The sequence below is a fragment of the Numenius arquata genome, chromosome 8, assembly GCF_964106895.1.
Source record: "Numenius arquata chromosome 8, bNumArq3.hap1.1, whole genome shotgun sequence".
NCBI classification, from domain to species: Eukaryota; Metazoa; Chordata; class Aves; order Charadriiformes; family Scolopacidae; genus Numenius; species Numenius arquata.
In genome coordinates this window covers 41,399,160-41,419,710 of record NC_133583.1, presented here as the reverse complement: position 1 = coordinate 41,419,710, position 20,551 = coordinate 41,399,160, and the positions used below count along the sequence as shown (strand labels likewise).

Here is a 20,551-nt window from a genome sequence, read left to right as displayed (position 1 = left end):
CAAGAGGCCCATAATAACCAATCATTTATAACCAGGGAGCTTCAAGTAGACCCCATGAGCACATAATTACAGAGACATGGGCAACTTCATCATTCACTGAGTTATCTTCATTCATTACTTTATCATATGAGAGAAAAAAAATGAAATATTTAAAGTACAGTGTCTCTAAAAATCTTACTTCCCCCTCCTTTTTTTTTTTTTTTTTCCTAACTGAGCAATTGATCTCGTATGCAAATGGCATCTCCTCTAGGGCATGCCAGGACTATCCAAGAGGCAAAGCTTCTGCACCACAGAAGGCTGTCACCAGGTTGGAATCACACAACGCTAGAGCAAAGTTTGGTGATGCAAAAGATCATTTTAAGAAACAGTTATCAGGAGTCTGCTATTTTGAATCTAAGAGAAGGGCCTCGTGCCATCACCAGAGGGCAAGTCTTGGCATGTGACAGCAGGTCCTGCATTTGATGCTCCGCGACAGAAGCAAAGGGGCAAACAAGCAGCCCCATGGGGTGCACCAGCCCTGCTGAGAACCGCATTAACGGGAACATTCTCTCCGCGTTCAGCCTGCTTTACCCACCGCACTTGGCATTACTTCCCCCCCCCTCACGTCTACTAAACCTTTTACATTGCTGCAAGATGAACAGTATCCAGCTGCTCTGCACTGCAGTTCTCCAGGGGATTAGAAATGGCCAGCACACCAGGAAAACAAGCTCAGAAACGCTAACATGGCAGTCTGGGGGCCAAATAAGTGTCTGGCACCTGGCTCCAAAACTATCTAACTGCTGGCATAGTTTCACAATACTGAGACAAGTATTCTTGATGAACACGTTCCAAGAGGTAGCAGATAACAGACTTGGATGAGAAATCTTTTGCCCATGCACCAAGCCTTTCTAATTTAGAAAAAAAAAAAAAAAAGAAAGAAAAAAAAGACCAAAAGCTTAGAAAAAATATTACTCTAGAGAAAATTCTCAACATTTAAACTAGTAATTTTGATCTGAAAATGGTGAGGGGAAGAGAAAACAATTCTCTCAAAACTGCCTTATAAAAGCATCAATTACATTTCAAAAGGCAAAGTTACTTCAGGTTGAAATAGTCCAGATAAGGTTCTTCTAATACAGAATTTATATATGTTTTAAGTTGTTCTTTTTGCAAAAATGAGGATGCCATTATGCAAAGCTTCCAGGCTCCACACTTCACTCTACAAACATACATGATTAGGAAGATGTGTTGCGATATGACCAAACTAATTTTAGTCTCCAGATCTCCAAGTGATACTTCAAAAAGATTGTTATTACATATAATTATTTCATTAGTGATTTTGAAAAAGGACTTTGTTAAAATTTTTCTTTTTCCAGATGCTTAGCTTCAACCTTTAAAATGCCATAATATTTGCAAAGGAAAAACAAAACATTCAAAGCCCCGCCATTTATCATAAAATCATAGAATAGCTTGAGTTGGAAGGGACCTTTAAAGGTCATCTAGTCCAACCACCCTGCAATAAGCAGCAACATCTTCCACTAGACCAGGTTGCTAAAAGCCCTGTCCAGTCTGACCTTAAATGTTTCCAAGGATGGGGCATCTACCACCTCTCTGGGCATCCTGTTCCAGTGTTTCACCACCCTCATTGTAAAATATTTCAACCTTACATCTACTCTAAATCTACACTCTTTTAGTTTAAGTTGCCCCTTGGTCCTACTGCAACAGGCCCTGCTAAAACGTTTGTCCCTATCTTTCTTATAAGCCCTCTTTATATACTGAGATGCCACAATGAGGTCTCTCCCCAGAGCCTTCTCTTCTCCGGCTGAACAACCTCAACTCTCTTAGCCTGTCCTCATAGCATAGGTGCTCCATCCCTCTATCATCTTCGTGGCCCTCCACTGGACCCACTCCAACAGGTCCATGACCTTCCTGTGCTGAGGACTCCAGAGCTGGACACAGTACTCCAGGTGGGGTCTCACCAGAGTGGAGTAGAGGGGTAGAATCACCTCCCACGACCTGCTGGCCACGCTTCTTTTGATGCAGCCCTGGATGCAGTTGGCTTTCTGGGCTGCCAGCTCACATTGCTGGTTCATGTTGAGCTTCTCATCTACCAATGACCCCCAAGTCCTTCTCCTCAGGGCTGCTCTCAATCCATTCTCTGCCCAGCCTGTATTTGTGTCTGGGATTGCTGTGACCCAGGTGCAGGACCTTGCACTTGGCCTGGTTGAACTTCATGAGGTTCGCACAGGCCCACCTCTCAAACCTGTCCAGGGCCCTCTGGAGGGTTTGAATACTAAGGCTTACGATACCCATACCAACAATCATTTCCAACAGCAATGTTACTTTATGCTTTAAACCTTAGGTGATCTACACACTTGCACTTTTCTACCCAGGATGAACATTCAATTGCAAAATTCAATATAAATGGCCTTTCATCCCTGATTGAATAAAAACTGATCACATAAAAGGCATCTCTCAGAGATTCTGGTCACAAAGTAGTGGTTTTACAGTCAGTATATGACTGGAGCCAACTGTTCTCAGAGGCTCAGAGTAAGAAGAATATCTGAATTTCCTGCTTTTCACACTGTCTTACTTCTATCTCACTTCTCCTCAAGGCCAGCCACATTTTGCAGATGTATTATTCCTGAGATCAGTTCAAGAAAAGCCACTTTAACTGAAATGTCATAGGCATCAAACAACTGAAACTGAAGGACCAAACACTGCACCAGTATAAGTACCCTGTGTTGTAATATAACTATGAGAGAAACAGGCTGCACATATGATTAATACCTGTAAGATTCCACAAAAATTGTTTTTTGGCTTTTTGTGGCAAAATATGCATCTGCAAAACATACACATAATTGTTTTTCACTTATGTTTCTTACTGTCAATTTGTATTTGATTCATAATGATAAATTTAAGTAGGCAACTAATAAGTAGTAGGCAATTAATAAAACAATTCTACACTTCTTTATTAAAAATTATCTTCACAATAAAAAGTTTTCTTTGAAAGCACATAGCTAGCTCCACTACTGTCATAATGGCCTCTGTATAAGCACCTCTTCCTTTACAAGTATCTTAGGCTACCATGTCATTGCCAACCCACCAAATACATTAAGGTCATTATCTTTTTCCAGTTGAAATCAAAGGTAACATCCCCACTAAATTCAAAATGGGTTGGATTAGTTGTGAAAGCCTATAGCACTCTAGATTAAGAGCAATACTTCAGTCAAAGTGGGGAAATGGAGCTTAGCTATGAATGCCATCCCAAGAAGATAATGAAAAAACAACTATGTATGAGGCCAAGTCAATTTTACAGGGAAGTCGTACTAAATATTTGGGAAAAGAGGTTTAACAGGACAGATAAATCAGAAAGAAAAGTCCAAAACAGTAATGCCTACTCCTGAGCATATTACCTTAAAGTCATTCTTCTTATATAATACTTTATAGCCTTCACATTGTAATCAATTACTGCAGAGGATCCAGGTGCCATTAAAAATGAGTTAAAAACTCTTTAAAAGCCATTGCATGGGAAGCATCCAATCGAGAAATATGACCTCCTTCTGACCTGTCTCACATCAGAGTTACTTGTGTGTAATATGTACATTCAGAATAAAATCAGCAGTAAAACTACTGAGTAACAAACCCTGACAGTATTAATCCACATTTCTAGTGCCTGTGAAAGCCAGGAAACAAATGACCAAATAAAAGCTTTCAAAGAAAAGTAGAGACTGCAACTTGTATTGACACTACAGTGACACAGTGAAAGTAAATGAAACCATGGCTCTACCAAAGTTAACTTCTGAAGCTTCACTGACTTCAGGATGACCCATGATGTTATTCCTGGAAAGGTCACTAGAGATACTGGTCAGTGAGAAAAGATCAGAAAGAAAAAGAGGTCAGAAGTCCCTCTTCCAGACACCCCCCAAACCAACTAGTAAACCCAGACACAAAACAATGTCTGACCACCTGCATCTCTTTCCTCAGATTTAAAAGCTGTGATTTCAGTGTGCAATTATTTCTCCTTAAGAATGTTATTATAATAAATTAATATACTGAAGTGATGTTTAGTAGAAACAGAATCTTAATGAAGGCATAGAAGTGGGAGCAGAGGACTGTTTATGAGCATCAGGAGTTTTAATAATTACTTACCTCTTCTCTTAACAATGCAATGGTAGTGAATTAGCCAGCAAGCTTTTTCACAGAATACTGCATAGCAGTAGCATATACCATCTGTCTTTGATACATATACATGTAGAAAGACCATTTCAATAACGATTCTGTATATCATGTAGATCAAATATGGGGCATTTATGGTTTTCCGCAAATATGATTTGCGCTGCTCTTGTCACTCTTTCAACTCTGCTGCACAATGTCTATTTTACTGCTCCTGCCACAAATCCAGATGGCTGCAGATGTGCAGCTGGCAACACTATGTTGTCTGACCCTGTTTAGGAGTTTACACAATGCAGTGCTTGAATTAAGAGGAAGTCCCAAGTGCCCTCATTAGCACAGCAGCCAATGAGCTGAAACAGGAGCAGCAAGAGTGGGAAATTTTAGCAAAAAATTCCTAGTACAGGAAATGCCTACAAGACAGAGGGGAGATTGTATACTTTGCTGTGAAGACAGCAGAGCATAAAAACAGCTCTTTTAGGCATGCAATGGTATTCTGAAAACTAATTGCAAAGTCTATAGGCCAAAGTAAGCCCAGCTACTCTTCTTCAGTATGTGCCTGTATCTCCTTCCAGTCATAAAATAAGGCATAATGGTTTACCTTAACAAGGATCACCTCCTTTGCATAGACCTGTAAAATAACAGTAAATATGTTCCTGGCTTTATCAAATAACTTCAAAAAAGCTCAAGTGGCGAGAGGAGTGTTTTAAGGATGAATGAGCCCATTTAAAAATTTTTAGATCCTGTGAAGCTTTGATATTGGCTGTCTTCAAGGCAGACTTTATAAGAGCTGGCATTTAGTCTTCTCTGTGAAGACAATAAAGCAGTATTAGATAAAATACATAATTGTTATGTAAATGTATGTACATATATTGTGTTTTTAATCAGTGTTGGATGTAATCTCTCATTATTTGGGCAACTTAAGTTATTACTAGAAAGGTAAGTTCAAAGTATGCAGTGTTGAAAGATGCTTTCACATTATTTGGTGATATGATAACCTTTTTAGGTATTCTGATGTCGTAAACTAATTCTTTCAGGCATTACTTTTTTCCATTGGCATTCAAGGTTAAAAACAGATGTGAACTAAACTATGGATACAAATCAACCCTCTAAGCATGACTGTTTTCTGGTAGCACATTGTGCATACACACTTGCATATGTAAATATATTTAGTTTTTTAAAGAAATAGTCTCTGCTTTATTATTTTCTCCTTCTTCTAATCACACAACAATCACAATTATAAACAAAAGAAATACTGAGCAAAACTGTGATCCTGACTCAACATGAATGTGGTTCCATAAGATTCTATCAGCACCACACTCATTCATATACACTATTCCATCTCAGGAAAGCCTTGCTATCTCAAGTAGCACTGAAGCATGTGATTAAATCCCACCAAGATAATTAATTAACAATTAGTACATACCTAGCTCTTGTATAATTATTTTCACACAAAAATCTCCTAATGCTTTATAGAGAAGCCTAGTTTCACAATTGCCACTTGACAGCTAGGCAGTAAAGGGTGAATGTACCTCCTGCTTGGGTGGCTAGACCCCTTTATCAAGGCAAGCCTGCTAGAGCTCACCACCCAGCTCCATACGCTGATTCTGCCAGCTGCAGATGTCTGCAAACTACTTGCATACCCCAAGGTCAGTCTGCCTACAAATCTCATCTGCCTTTGCTAAATGCTCTGGGAAGAGCCCCTGTGACTGACTGAAGCACTGACTTCACTCCAGCGTGAGCATTTGCCAAAGAGGGCCATGGGAACAGACAGACTGTCCTCACCACCATGCACATGAGCATGCTTGTGGCCTACAGTACAGTGCAGCAAAAGCTCCCAATTCCTCCCTCAGGCCTGTCAGACCCACGTCTGTGCAGTTCGAATGCACAATGGCAGCAGCCTCAAGGCTGGCCTCATGGCAGAGCCCAGATACGGCCCAACTGGTCCAAGCACACCCCCCATATGAACAGGAGAGGCAGAAACTGAGCAGTGGAGAGGCTCTGGGCACAAAGCTTATTCTACATAAGTATGATCAAACTGCTATTAAGTATGTGCATGTCCACAAGTTCTGCGTAAAGATGAACTTATGCTCAGAGCCATGCACTTCTACAAACGGGGTCAGACTTCAAACATCAGCCAGGAGCATTTTGACTGTCTGGGTCCCCACTTGTCAGCAGAGCCATGTCATGGACAGTCTGTCCACCCACACTGTAAAACCCAAAAAGGTAATGTGTATTGGCCCAAGTCTTAACTAAAGCAGGTCAAGTTCAAATGCAGCCCGTAGGGAGCACGAGGTGAAGTAAGTTGCACATGGTTGGTTACTACAGCTCAGCTGACCCGTGATTAACAAATCTTTAAGCAAAATTAATTCAGTTATGTCTGAGCCCTAAATTGCTATGGACAGGTCACAGAAATCCCTATTACTACCCAAAATAACTATACTGGGAAGTTGAGTTCCACTTAATGGTCTAATATTTAATACCTGATTTACAAAGAAGCAAACTACAAAGCAGCAAGTCCTCATAATATTATTCAGAGTTTGAATGACGAAAAAAAAAAAAAAAGAAAGAAAAAGACTCAGAATCCTTTTAGAGACAGCATAAAACCTACCAGCCTAAAATAATGGGAGTTTCAAAACGTTATGTGGAGAAAGAAAGAATCAGAATAGCAGGATACTGTTGGGCTGACTTCATTCTTGAAACCTTTTTATTATTATTTAGAAAATAAAAAACTCTAGTTTAGGAATGAATGCCTTCATACATGCTCCTTAACCCTACATGCACAAGAGGCAAGAATTAATATCTGCAGAGAAGGAAAAATACTATTTCTAAAGAAAGTCCTTAAAACATAACTATTTCGCATTTATAATTGGTTGTACATTAATAAGTATGAGTTTAATGAATTTTTCATATAAATATATAATGTATCATAATTATAGAATGGATAATTATGATACATTTACATATACATGCAAAGTTACAGGTAACAGGTGTGTGTTGTCCACAATGGTAAGCAGAAGTAGAATCCACAGCCTACTGAGTTTTCACCCAGCATTACCAGAGGTTTTTTTCCTTGGTGCCTTACACCCCAGGAAATGGCATCCAGGACTGAGACTCAATTTTAAAGAAATACTGAAAAATTTATTAAATTAGTAGTAGGTAAAAAATTCTTAATATATATAGTAATTTTTCTACTGCAGATTTCTCAGTGCTTTACATTGAAAATAAATATCTTCCCACCTGCAGATGAATAGAACTGACCTTATCAAAGCCAGGTTGCTGATCAGAGAGCAAGTGCTATAACTTTTGCTTTCCTACTCCCTCTCCAACACCATGTTCACTGTACTATGCGTGAATATTAAGCACTAATATGTTGACAATGGATATTCCTCATTAAAACAGAATGTCAAAGGTACATGTTTTCTGAGTACTGGAGATGCGTTATATCCACCTCAGCTAGGCTTTTGATTTACAATCTATGAGGTACCACACCTCAGCTAAATAAGAAGCATTTATGATAGAAGTTCGGCCATCACTCACATCAATGTATCTGAGAAATACGCAAGAGCATTGTAAAGCGTTTTAAGCATCACACTGCTTTTAAGGCTGAAAAACACAGCTAAAGCTACTTACAATTCTACTTTGGCTGTCATTTATTACGTATCATATGGACACCCATCTCCTCAATCCTGCATGATGTACAACGAGCAAGAATTGCTTGGTTGAGAAACTGATTATTACTTCAAGCCTACTATTTTAGATTACAAACAATGCATACAAATTCCCTAATCGTGCAGGATCAGTTGGATTAACAATTTCTCAGTTATGTTTAAGTGCATCGTTTATAGGACAAACGGGCATTCAGCTGTTGCAAACAGAACCCTGTCTGCCTTGTTCACATCTGCTTGCCTCTTTACTTCCAGAGAGCCCATCAAAGGATGAAGCATATGGCCTCAATATTGTTAGTGTTTGTAATAGCAAGCGTAGCAAGCACAGCAGAAATTATACATTCAATTGGAAATTCAAACATAACTTCTGCAGGCACTGCTCATGTAAGCCATCGCAGCACAAGAGAAAGACAGACAGATAAAGAAGAAATCCCAAGAAAACCCCACGGGTTCCAAATCTTTTAGAGCTGTAACCGGGAGAAACACTATTGGATTAGTGGTTTTATGCAGGGATAGAAACAGCATCACGCTATCAAACCATGTATTTGTCTTGCTATCTGTCCCGACAGGCCAATACTGACATCTGGTACACAAAGTTACCACAGACTTTTGCTTAAGAATAAAAAATAAATCACACTGTTAAGTTGCAATGCAATTAAACCTTCACAAAGGAAGGGCATGATGTAAATTGTCCCTTAGCTTCAGCATCTACTACTGGCATTCCCGCCTTCCAAAAAAGTGGCTGAAGTCCTCAGCATTTGCAAGTTAAAAAAGAAGCAGCAAGTTTTACATGTCTTCCCTCCCCCCAAAAAAAATTAAAAAATGTGAGAATGGAAGAAGAAACTATCAAGGAAAAGAAGTCGCAGCTGTGCACACAGGTTGAAACAGAACTATGAAAACAGAAGCTAAATGGGCCCTTCAAGAACAGCATGATCACAGAGCAAATAAAGTATTCTGGTAATTCCTTCTTCACGTAAAGGCTTAACAGCTGCCAAATGTGCCAACAAGAAAAGGATACATAAATAAGCTTTAGCTAATCAAAGATGTTCCAGGATTATTGAAACAGGTCATATATCAAGAAGCTGAAGAGAGTTTCTCATACAAGTAAAGTCATTTCCATTTGATTTCAGAGGATAAGCTTAGTCTACCCAATTCATACGAGTCTGGATGTACAATTCTAACCTTCTGTTGCATTACCATTGTCATTTCGAAAACAGCACTGGGAGATGTCAAATATTGCAGCTACCTACCTAGCAAAACAGCTTATTGCTCCCAAGAAGAGCACCAGGACAGACTGAACACTTTGCTGGGTGATTCCTCTAACTTGCTATAGGTATATATATAAAAATGAACACTTGAATACCTCTCTATATATTCTTGGAATTTTTTTGCCCTGAAACACAGAGCTCCTGGCAACTGTGCATCCTTGCATTATTTATCAAGTTTCCTTGATCTCTTTCTGGCAGAAGTGACAAAACAACTTACTCTCCTTCAGGATGCATAGAAACCACTTCTATGTTGAGTAGCAGAGCACGAGAAAAGTCTGTTTGATTATGCCCGTGCTTTAGTTTTTCCCAATAGTATCAAAGTGTCCATAGAAGCTCAAGTGACTTGGTACCAGCCATGAAGTAGAAAAATAATCAGCCTCAAATAGGTGGAAAAAACATTTGTGAAGGTAGTGCTTTTTTCTGACTAAGGTCAGGAACGAAAAGCATCTAAAGTTCTCAGGTATGAGGTAAATCTACAGATTCCTGGCACAGCAAATTCACAGAGGACATTTCCAGAAATATTTCCTTTTTCGGAACTTTAATTCTAAATTGTGTTTTTCCTTAAGTTATAACAGATAACAGACTATTTTGATGTCCCAGAAATGGATCACAATCCAGCACCAAGTTATATCAGAGTAGAATAGTTTCTGTGAACTACAGGTTAACTAAAAGCTACCGTGACAAGAGCATTTTGATAACCCAGCCTGATAAGATCTGATCAGTCCCTGATGCCACAGTACATGGAATCATAGGTGCCAGAAGGAAAATAGGGACTAGCAGGTTCAAAATGGAAGAGTGAGATAGGAGGATGCCCAATCACATCAGCTAGATCTCTGTGCTGGAAACATGCGGTGCATCTCCTTCAGGTCTCTGCATATCCTTCAACTACTCCCGAGCTGCTCAGACCTGGAACAATTAAGAGATCAGCAAAGACACTGAAGAAGAGAGACTTATGAAATCTGTGCTGATCCTTCAAAAGGTAGCTTCTCTTTCTCATTATTCACAGAATAATACTGTTTTTTTCTTAAAGCATCAGGGTACAGTAAATTTGATAAATGAACAATGATGTTGCATCTCTCGCTTTACAGTCTTTTTGCCAGGTTTCAGAATTCCTTCCTCAAATGATCAGAAAGGAAAAAGTTACTGACTAAAGCTAAGCCGAAGGCAGAATGCCTGATTTTTTACCTCCATTCCTTGTTTGGGATGTGCCAATTTAAAGATTCATCCAGTCTACTAAAAAAAAAAAAATAGAATACAATACTTCATGTCTGAATGGTGGATATTTTTTCAATGATGATATTAAGAGGATTAAGCTAAAACAAATTAGTCTTTAATTGGTTTAAAGGGAAAATATGAATATGCTAGGAATTCATCTAGGAAAACAGAACAGTGAATACTTTATGAATAAGTACTGTAATCATCTGCTTGTCACTTGGAAATAAAAACAAACAACATTTGCATAATAAAACTGTTTACACATCTTAATGAAAGTGTGTCATTATCTCCTCCTGGCTGTTATACAACAGTCAATATACATCTTAGGTCCAATACACTGGGTTTTACACCAATTATCGTTTTAACAGAGATTTATCACTTTCAACATTTTAAATCATCCATATTAGCGTGTGGACTCATTAAAAGAATACTTGAGCGCAGTTAATAGGACTTTAGAGAAGTCAAAATTATTAAGATCTATCAGAAAGAAATAATGCAGAACCAATCACTCAATAGATTCTGAAAACATGAGACACTAGCCCCACAGTCCTACAAATCATTTCTGCTGGAAGCTAAAGGATTAGACTGACGTATATTTCCCAAGCTACATCTGTCATAACAAGCCTAAAAAAGCAACCAGCCCACTGAGCAAGAACTGGCACTTTGGGAAATGGCTTAAATAGCACTGAGCTCTCAACTAGCACTTTTTTATGCTTATTACATATTTGAATAGACTCAAATCAAGACTGTATTTCTTGTCACATTCATATTTGACTTAAAAATTAAAAAAAAAAAAAAATAGAAAAAGTGTATTGAGAATTCCTCAATACACCAGAGATTTCTGGATACTAGTGCTATGGACAGTAAAAGGACAGGAGTGCAGAGCCAGCAGAACTCTTCCAACCCCAAGTCCAAGACAAATCGGAAGAAGGGAGCCCACAGGGGCACTACCTCTGCAGGGGTCTCATTCTTCCATCACAGAATCTCCCACTTAGGGCTTTTACATTCTTCTGATCTCAATTTCAATCTCATCTACATTTTGTAGAACATTTAACTCTTAGTCTGCCTAATGGTCCTGATGCAAACCCATCTACTCACTCAAGGCATTATTTTACCTGCAGAAAAGTATGACTTAGGAGAGCTTCCACAAATAATAGTCTAACATTGGAACGGACCATATCTCTTGTATGTTAAGCTGCATTTGTTTTCAGCCTTTTTTTAAAACAAAACAAACAAACCCAAACATTTGGGCCCTCAAAATTCTGCAGTGGAAGAACTCAAACTACAGATTTAACAGATAAGGAACGGTGCATACATCCTTTAGAGATAACCCATAGAACACAGACTGAAAACCTATGTTGTAAAGTATCCTGCTTCACTTCATGGAACCTGCATAAAAGATGGGAAACCAACTGGAAAAAGGGAAAGGAGAAAGTTTTTCTCATCCTACAGAATGACTGGAGGACCCCTCTATCCCACAATTGCTGTTATAACTATGAATCCCAGAATGGCTTGGATTGGAAGGGACCTTAAAGGTCATCTAGTTCCAAGCCCCTGCCATGGGCAGGGACACCTTCCACTAGACCAGGTTACTCAAAGCCCCATCCAACCTGGCCTTGAACAATTCCAGGGAGGGGGCATCCACATCTTCTATGGGCAAGAAGAAGAAGTTGCAGGGACTTCAAGCAGATATGTCTATTTGTGAACATTAAATTGATGACTGTTGAAGTGAACAGGAGAACAATTTGACTTCTTACTAGCTGCTACATGACCCAGGAGATATTGTTTGAATAGTTCAGTTGGAAGGGACCTACAACAATCATCCAGTCCAACTGCCTCACGACTTCAGGGCTGACCAAATACTTGGTTAATACTTTGTAAATAGTTGACCAAAGACTGTAGATCCACAAACCAAGTAAGTTCCAAACACGAAAGTTCCAAAGTTCTAGAGTACAAAATCCCCTTCCTTCAGCCCCAGTTTCCCTTTCCCATACCAGAGCACTTGCAAGTCAAGCATTACAGTAGAGCAAGCAGTCTCTGCTTCTGCCCCAGGACTCTATTTCCCAGATCATACTCCTGAGCACCTGTGACCTGACAGCCAGCTGCATCTGTCCTTGGACAGCATGGGGCAGACGGGATAGGGAAGCAGACGGACTTCAGAATAGAAGCGTGGCAGCAATGCTGCACTAGGGCTGCAGGAACGTATCAGTAGGAAGTAGCATTTTAAAGACTAACCTGAAAGTTTCCAGAATTAACATTGTGCTTACAGCTATATCCCTTGCAAGTGACCCAGCTCATTATTTACGTCTCAGCACATTCATGTTGCTGCCCCATGACCAGAACGCATGGCTTGACACTCAGGCCTGCTATTGCAGCTCTGATGTGCACAGGAGTTTTGGATGAGCAGCTGTGTGACAGCTTCACAGCAGCAAGAGACCCACTGCTGATGAGATGCTCACCAAGACAGATCCAGCTACTGGTACTATACTCTTTCTGTTTTTTAATAGCAGGCAAGTGGAAAGAGGAAAGTCACTGGAAAAACTCATTCATTCTCTGATTTTAAGTAATTTCATTAAATTTGAGTGCAATGGAGCCATTGATTGAGTCACATTGAGAGATCCTAGGTTACCTTGAAGCGCTCTATGGCTTCAATTCAACGAGCCCCATCCCTCAAAAAAAAAAAAAAAAAAAAAAGTTAGCCTGAACACCAAGGTAAAGGCTCTCTATTTCTCTATTTCAAATCTTCAGAAACAGCACTAATTCCACACACCAAACTAACAGAAAAAGGAAAAAAAAAATTAAATTTTAAAAAAACATAGTATTTAATAAACTATATTCCATGACAATAGTGATTTTTTAAAAAAGAAACAGTACAGTTTCATTCATAGAAATACCTTTCCTTCACTGGTCTACATTTGCATCTTCACAGGGAAAGACACTTCACAGGCAGTTTTGTTACATGATACATTTTTCTATTTCATTTACAGAAAAAACAAAAATTACACAGAACATCTTTGTTCAAACTTTCATAGATGAGAAACAAATGAAATAGAAGATAATCTTTTCACCTCTGAAATCTTGGGAAGGAAGTTCCACTACTCCTAAAAGCATACAAGTTGCTTTGGTGAAGAAATATTACCTTCACCACTTCTTTCAATGAAAAGAACCAGCAAAGGCAATGTCCATATCCTGCACAACTGAGCAAGAGCTATCCCATGTAAACACTAAGTCCAGGAGGATTGCCCAAGGAGAATCAGAACAGAATTCTGTCTGAAGACTGAAAAATGTTGCCTTTATTAAATAAGGTTAATGATTAGGCTTAACGTTGTTGAAGTCATGAGACTAACATTGCCAGGAGGTGAATTCTCCATTAAATAAAATAAAACAAAAAATTAAAAATAAAATAAAATAATTGTAACACAGGCACCTCTAATGTGCTTTTCCATGCCCCAACCTCCCAACGCATGTCATTTGCCTGACAGACTGGTGACTGGGAGAGGAAGCACAGTTAAATATCATTAAATTCTATTATTAGCTTTTTAGCAAGGCTAATTACAAGACTGCCAACCCAAAATGTCATGGTGATTTCTCTGACGTAATCATCTGGCACCCAGGAAATGAATGGAAACTACCAATCCATTTTGCTGACACACATTAGGAAAAAGAGATGTCCATTACGAATATCTGACATAATCTTTATAACTTCCTGAGCCAAATAAAAGAAATAGAATTAAGAGCAAAACAAACACCACATGCATACAACAGAAAAACATCACCGACAAAAAAAAGCCTTTAAAATTTCAATGGCATTTGGGGGTTTAAAAGAGGAAACAAGCAAACTGATAAATAAAATGGTCAACTACTTGATGTTAAAATAAAAGGAAAATGAAACCAAAAGGCTACATAACATGTTTTGCCAAACAATATAGTTCAATCCCTAGAAAAAAGAACAGTGTCTTAAATACTAAGGCTGAGCCTGACCATGAGGTTACATGTTGAATACCATCTGAGACCTCATGGTGCTACAATGCAGAAGGGAATTGGGTCTGGGATTACCATAGGATCACCCTGATGAAGCTTTCTCTTCTCATATTTTTTTGGGTTTTTTTCCTGAGAAGGAATTAATCTGTGAAAATAATAATTACTCTCTTAAGAGGCCTCTTCTTATTATATTTTTTTTTTTTATTCTAATGCTTACAGCTGATTAAAATAAACTCTTCACAAGGAGTTTCTGTATGTTTAACTATGCATGCACCTGGTGAGTCTATATATAATCCATCCCCAATGGTTAAATACACCTATCTCATTCCCTTTCAGTCTTTGCTCCACAGTATGGTCAGGGATTATATGATGCTGATGCCCTTGTTATCTGACAACACAAATAGCACAAATTCAACAACTTGAAGGGAAGACATCTCGCTGCTTTTCCCTTTTTGCTGTTTTCCCAAGAGCCCAAAGAAAATCAATAAAGTAAGTCTTATTTAAGACACATCTATTTAAAACTGATTGACAGAAGACCATATTCAATTAGAGACACACAGGTTTAGTTTGCAGACATACCAGTAACTGTGACACACTGAGACAACTAAATCAAGCAGAACTGCTCACCGATCCTTACATATATTAGCTTACTTTCAAAAAAAAATAAACTGACAGAGGGGTTTTCTAATTAGTACTGGAATATCAGTAAGCGGCCACTTACAAGCCGGCTCCCCTCAGGTAGCCCATCTACCTGCAACCGACGCGCGTTTCGAAAAATAAGAAATCATTTTTACCAAAAGGAGTCGAAGGGGGCTGGCAATACGGGCACCGGCAGTTACATAAATCGGTGCTAAAAATAAACTTCAGCGGCGCGGGGTGGGCAGCGGCCGGGCCCTGAGCCGGGGCCTGAGCCGGGGCCGGCAGCGCCGCCCGCCGAGGCCGGCGGGGCCGGTCTGCGGCCCCAGCGCGCCGGGAGCACGGCAGGTCCCCCGCCCGCCGGACCCACCCCAGAGCCGGCCCGCCGGCGGCGCCGCTTCGGCCGGGGACCCGCGGCGAGGCCCGGTCCGGTCCAGCCCAACAAGTTGCCAGAGTCGGGGCTCGGGCGGCCCCTGCTTACCACCAGCACGGGCACGCCTGCCGTCAGCGAGTAGAGCAGCACCGGGGGCACGGCGCTGCGGTCCTCCGGGCCCGGGTAGGGCTTTCGGTACGCGCCCTCGTAGCAGAAGAAGCCTTGCACGTTGACCGTGAAGGTGTCCGTGTACTCGAAATAATAAGCCAGCATCACGGTCCCTGCCATGATCACCATCTGGAAGTAAAGCATGCTGGTGAGCGAAGAGAGCACTCGCATGTACGTGGGCTCCGGCAGCCGCGGCAGCCCCCGTCCCCGGCGGCGCGCTCCGCCCGCTCCCCGGCGGCATCCACCGCGGGCAGAGGCGGCTCGGCGGCGTCCAGCAGCGCGGTCAGGCCCGCGGGGTGGGGAGGGCAGAGCAGGGCAGGCGGGGGCCCGGCCCGCCGCTCCGGCACCGGCTCCAGCGCGGGCGCCGGCTTGTGCAGCGGGCGGAGCGCGGCGGCGAGAGGGGGCGGCTTCGCCCCGCCCCGCCCGGGGAGCAGCAGCCGCGCCGGACCCCGGCCCGGGCGGGGAGAGGAGGGAGGGGGCGGCGGGGGCGAGGCTCCGCACCGGCGGCGAAGGCCAATCTGAAACTTAGCCGGCCCCGGGACCGTGATTAGTAAAGTGAACCCTCCCCGCCTCCCGTGGGGCGAGGGGTACCGGAGGTCCCTCTCTACTCCGACACGCGCACCTGTACGACGTGCGCGCACAGGTGGGGGAGCGGCCGGAGCTGTCCGCCGCCCCGTCCCGTCCCGTCCCGTCCCGTCCCGTCCCTGCACGGACCCGCCGGGCCCTCGGTACTGCGCGGGCCCGGTACCGCCGGCAACCGCTGCTCGGGGGTGCCCCGGCAGGCAAAGGGATCGCCGCTGTTTGCCGGGGTGGTAAAGGCCTCAAAATGGAAATACATGCTTTTTTGCATAGGGATAACCATTAAAGCAATTACATTTAAAGCTTTTGTTTGACACCTATCAAGAAAAAGGGTAGCTGGGCACAAGGCTATCCTCACCCAAGTAACATCACAGAGTAACAGGAGAGTCTGCTCCAGTGCCAGGAGAAATCATACATATATGAACATAAAAGAGTTCCTCTTAAAGATACATATATAGCACATACACCTAAGAACAGACAACTGTGCCCAATGCTCTAGTCTGGATTCCCAAACCTGACAGATTAAAAGATAAAAAGTTACTTAAAGGTACTTCCGCCCCTGCCCTAAAATATTATATGGCCAGGAAACAAGCCTTTAAAGCCTTTAAAGGGACACCTTAGCCTTAAAGATTCCACTTGGTTTAGTAAAGGCTCTTAAAAATAACAAATGAGATTTGATCACCCTGTTTTATAATGTGTAATCATTCCCCTAGTGTTGTACTTTGGCTTCAGCTGTTCGTTTTCCTCCCCTTTAGGGAGAATTTTGTTCATATTCAGTGATGTTAGTCTTCATGCATTTCTTTTTAATCAGCCCTTGAAGAACACACTCTTCATGCCTGGATTCCACATCCAGTCTATTTTTATGTGTTCTTAACATACTCCCCAGAAGAATCTAAATCATGCCATTCACATTGCACTCACCAGACTTAGCTGGATAGCTACCTACCTTTGTAAAAATACGTAGTGAGACATGAGACATCTTGTGGTGAATTCTCCCTAGCACAGAGTTTATTTTCCCCATTTCTTTAGCACAGTCCAGTACCCATTACCATACACGTAAAAATCTTATTTTCATCCTGGATATTGCATACAAATACTCCCATTGTTAGGGTAGACCAAAGTCCATAGCAATGAGCACTAGACTCAGCTCTTCAGCTCTACTTGAGTGGATGCCCCAGAGAAACACTAGTGGCATATTTCTTTCAAAAATTGGCATTGGGGTGGGGGAAATCAACCTTTTCCCAGTAACCAGCTAATAAATACTCCTGGATTTTGCTATTACAAGCCAACTTCTGTTTATAGATATACCAATGGAGCTACTGCATATAGGAATTAGAGGACAAAAGAAAGTCCTGTTTTTACAAATGTTTTTTAAAGGTACTATCAAAGTCTCTGAAGGATTTTGAATCATAGATTTTGGAAAGAATCTCTATAGGTCACATAGTCCAACCACCTGCTCAACACAGGTCCCATTAGATAACATTGCTCAGTTCAGTCAAATATCTCAAAGGATGGAGATTCCACAACCACTCTGGACAACCTGTGCCAGTGCCCTACCACTGACATAAAACATTTTGTCCTTATATTAAGCCAGAATTTTCTGTGTTCCATCCTGGGCCTGATGACTCTCTTCCTATCACTAAGATCCTGGAAAAAAGAAGCTGACTCTCCCTTCTCTACACCCCACCATGAGGTAGAAGTAAACAATAGTAAGAAGTGCCCTTGGTCTTCTCTCATTAAGGCTAAACAAAATTAATAATACTTCTGGTGGTAGGGGAGTATATCTGGATCCTGAGTGCTCGGTCTTTTCTGGTGATACACAAATGCTAGCAAATATATATTGGTTGACATTAAATGAAGCATAAGGCTATTAAAGGAATTATTAAGGGGCATTACAATGAAGAGACTTTGTCTTTATGCTTTTCTCTTACTTTACAACAGTGACACTATTTAGGCTCTAATATGGGGCTTCCAATCATTTAAAAACATGGTGTGCAAGGGACCAGAATAATTAATTCTATTAGATACAATATTCATTTGTATTAGTTGGCTCAATCTAGTGCCCATGCTTCAACTACTATAGGTGGACTTGCCATTTAATAGTGTTACAAGCCAGAGAATACAGGATTTAAGTCAAAGAGGAGTTTTAAAGTCAGCTTCATTGGTGATTAACTCAGAGCCAGCCCAGAGTGATCTGAGTCAACTCAGGACACTGATGAGAAAAACTAAAACATGAAAATGTCAGGCCTGTTTTTAATTTAAAATTATGGTGCTACGTAGGCAAATTGGTTGATTGTCAACTTGATGCTGCACTGAGGGATTAATGGAATTAGTTATTCCCTTTCTCCAACCCCTAGTTTTTAGAGTAAAGATCATTAAATGAGAAAAATAGTCCGGTCATCTTACTGAATAACAAGGGGCTCAACTACAAAGTAGTTTGCCAGCAGTGTGCCCAGGTGGCCAAGAAAGCCAATGGCATCCTGGCTTGTATTAGAAATAGTGTGACCAGCAGAAGTAGGGAGGTGATTGTGCTCCTGTACTCAGCACTGGTGAGGCCACACCTGGAGTATTGTGTCCAGTTTTGGGCACCTCAATGCAAGAGAGATATCGAGGTGCTGGAGCAAGTGCAGAGGAGGGCAACGAAGCTGGTGAAGGGCCTGGAGCATAAGTCGTATGAAGAACGATTGAGGGAGCTGGGACTGTTTAGTATGAGGAAGAGGAGACTGAGGGGAGACCTCATCACTCTCTATAACTACTTGAAAGGACACTGTAGAGAGGTTGGTGCTGGTCTCTTCTCACAAGCAAACAGCGATAGAACAAGAGGGAACGGCTTCAAGTTGCAACAGGGTAGGTTTAGACTAGACATTAGGAAGAAGTTCTTCACAGTAAGAGTGATCAGACACTGGAACAGGCTGCCCAGGGAGGTGGTTGAGTCACCATCCTTGGATCAGTTTAAGAGTCGCTTAGATGTGGTGTTGGGGGATATGGTGTAGGGAAAAACTTTGTAGAGTAGGGAAGATGGTTGGACTCGATGATCCCAATGGTCTTTTCCAACCTGAATGATTCTATGATTCTATGATTCTATGACCACATGTCCAAAAACTTGAAAGCATAAAGTATATAAAAATTTCAATTCTTTTTTTTCTTTGAAAGCTTTGTAAACTTATGACTGTTTCTGAAAACAATGATGAACGGTGTATTTATTTTTATACAGGTAAGGCTTGCTCTGGCACTGTCATCCTTTCTCAGCCCCTTCTTCCTCTTTTCCCATTTTGAAGATTTTTTTTCCTTAGAACAAGTCAGAAAGGCTTGGTTTCTTGCATCTGATAAAGTCAAGTTAAAATCTGCATTAGCTTCTGTCTGACTTGCACCAGCTGAAAAACATATGTGCATTTGATGCCTACTACTGTTCTTTTCATAGAAGTTGACTGTTACATTATGTAGACTGTTATTTGGTGTAATAACGAAGGGCAGAAATGCTTAGGAATACACAGGTAAGGCAGGTCCAAACTCCACAAGATGCTCAGAATATTACAAAAGCAAAAAACCAATAATACCAAATATTGACAATACTCACAAACAAATTCCCAGTGCTGCAGACATACTTTACAAGCATGGCCTGCACTCCAGTGGCTGGCCTTCATGATTATGCGGTTAGCTGATCAAGTAAAACCAGAGCTATACTTTTTATTATAATGAACGTGAAGTTTATTGGCTGCACAGTTGAATATGCAAACATGTATTACATCAAACAAATAGAAGCACAAGAACACAATCCCCAGTGCCTAAGGCAGCCAGCTAAATATATTCTGCAATCACAGTATTCCCTGCTGATTTATATCAGTGATATGCAATGACAGCAGAATGGCAGAGAAAAACCCAGAACCAACAATTTTTGTTTGAGAAGGCTATTGGTAAAACTGTCAGTTGAAACTCAGATGATAGACTGTTTTTGAAACTAACTTTCTTGGGAATAATGCCACTGATCTCTGAGCAGGAGTTCCCCTGTTATTCCCCATAGATTTATCTTGTTCGTTTCATTTGCTACCTAATTTTAAGTGAAATATCAGCTCAAGAGACACAATGTAGAGCAGGGCAGACAGAGAGAAACCTTAGCTGCACTGCTTTGAAATGCTTTGAAACCATGACCTTCATTACCAGGAGCAATTTCCAATTCCAAACCAAATTCACTAACCTTTCATGTGCTTACATCACCACTTTTTATAGTATACTAGTTATAAGACATTTCTATGGCAAAAGGCAGTAAAGAAACAAAGCTAACCCAACACAAAGCATTCTCAATGGGAAGAAAAATAGGAATTGATATCAAATCATCCCACTGCTTTTACTTTTCTGTTTACCTCTTTCATGCTTTATCAGAGTGACAGCAGCTGGCAACCCCATGGCTGTTTCCCTGTTACAGCTCCACAGTACTACACTAAACCAGACCTTTCTGAAGGGAATATTGCATCTGTGTTGATGGCGCAGCAGCAGGGAAGAGTCAGAATGAACTA

At 41.1% G+C, this 20,551-nt stretch overlaps 1 protein-coding gene across 2 annotated transcripts in view; it reads right to left on the bottom strand.

The window, feature by feature from the left end:
* The window catches only part of PLPPR5 (phospholipid phosphatase related 5), a 90,766-nt gene extending 75,137 nt beyond the window's left edge, over positions 1–15,629 (bottom strand). For both annotated transcript variants that reach the window (XM_074151297.1, XM_074151298.1), the window contains exon 1: positions 15,399–15,629. In XM_074151297.1, the coding sequence (XP_074007398.1) occupies positions 15,399–15,629 (231 nt within the window). The remainder of the gene's footprint in view (positions 1–15,398) is intronic.
* Between the last annotated feature and the right edge of the window lie 4,922 nt (positions 15,630–20,551).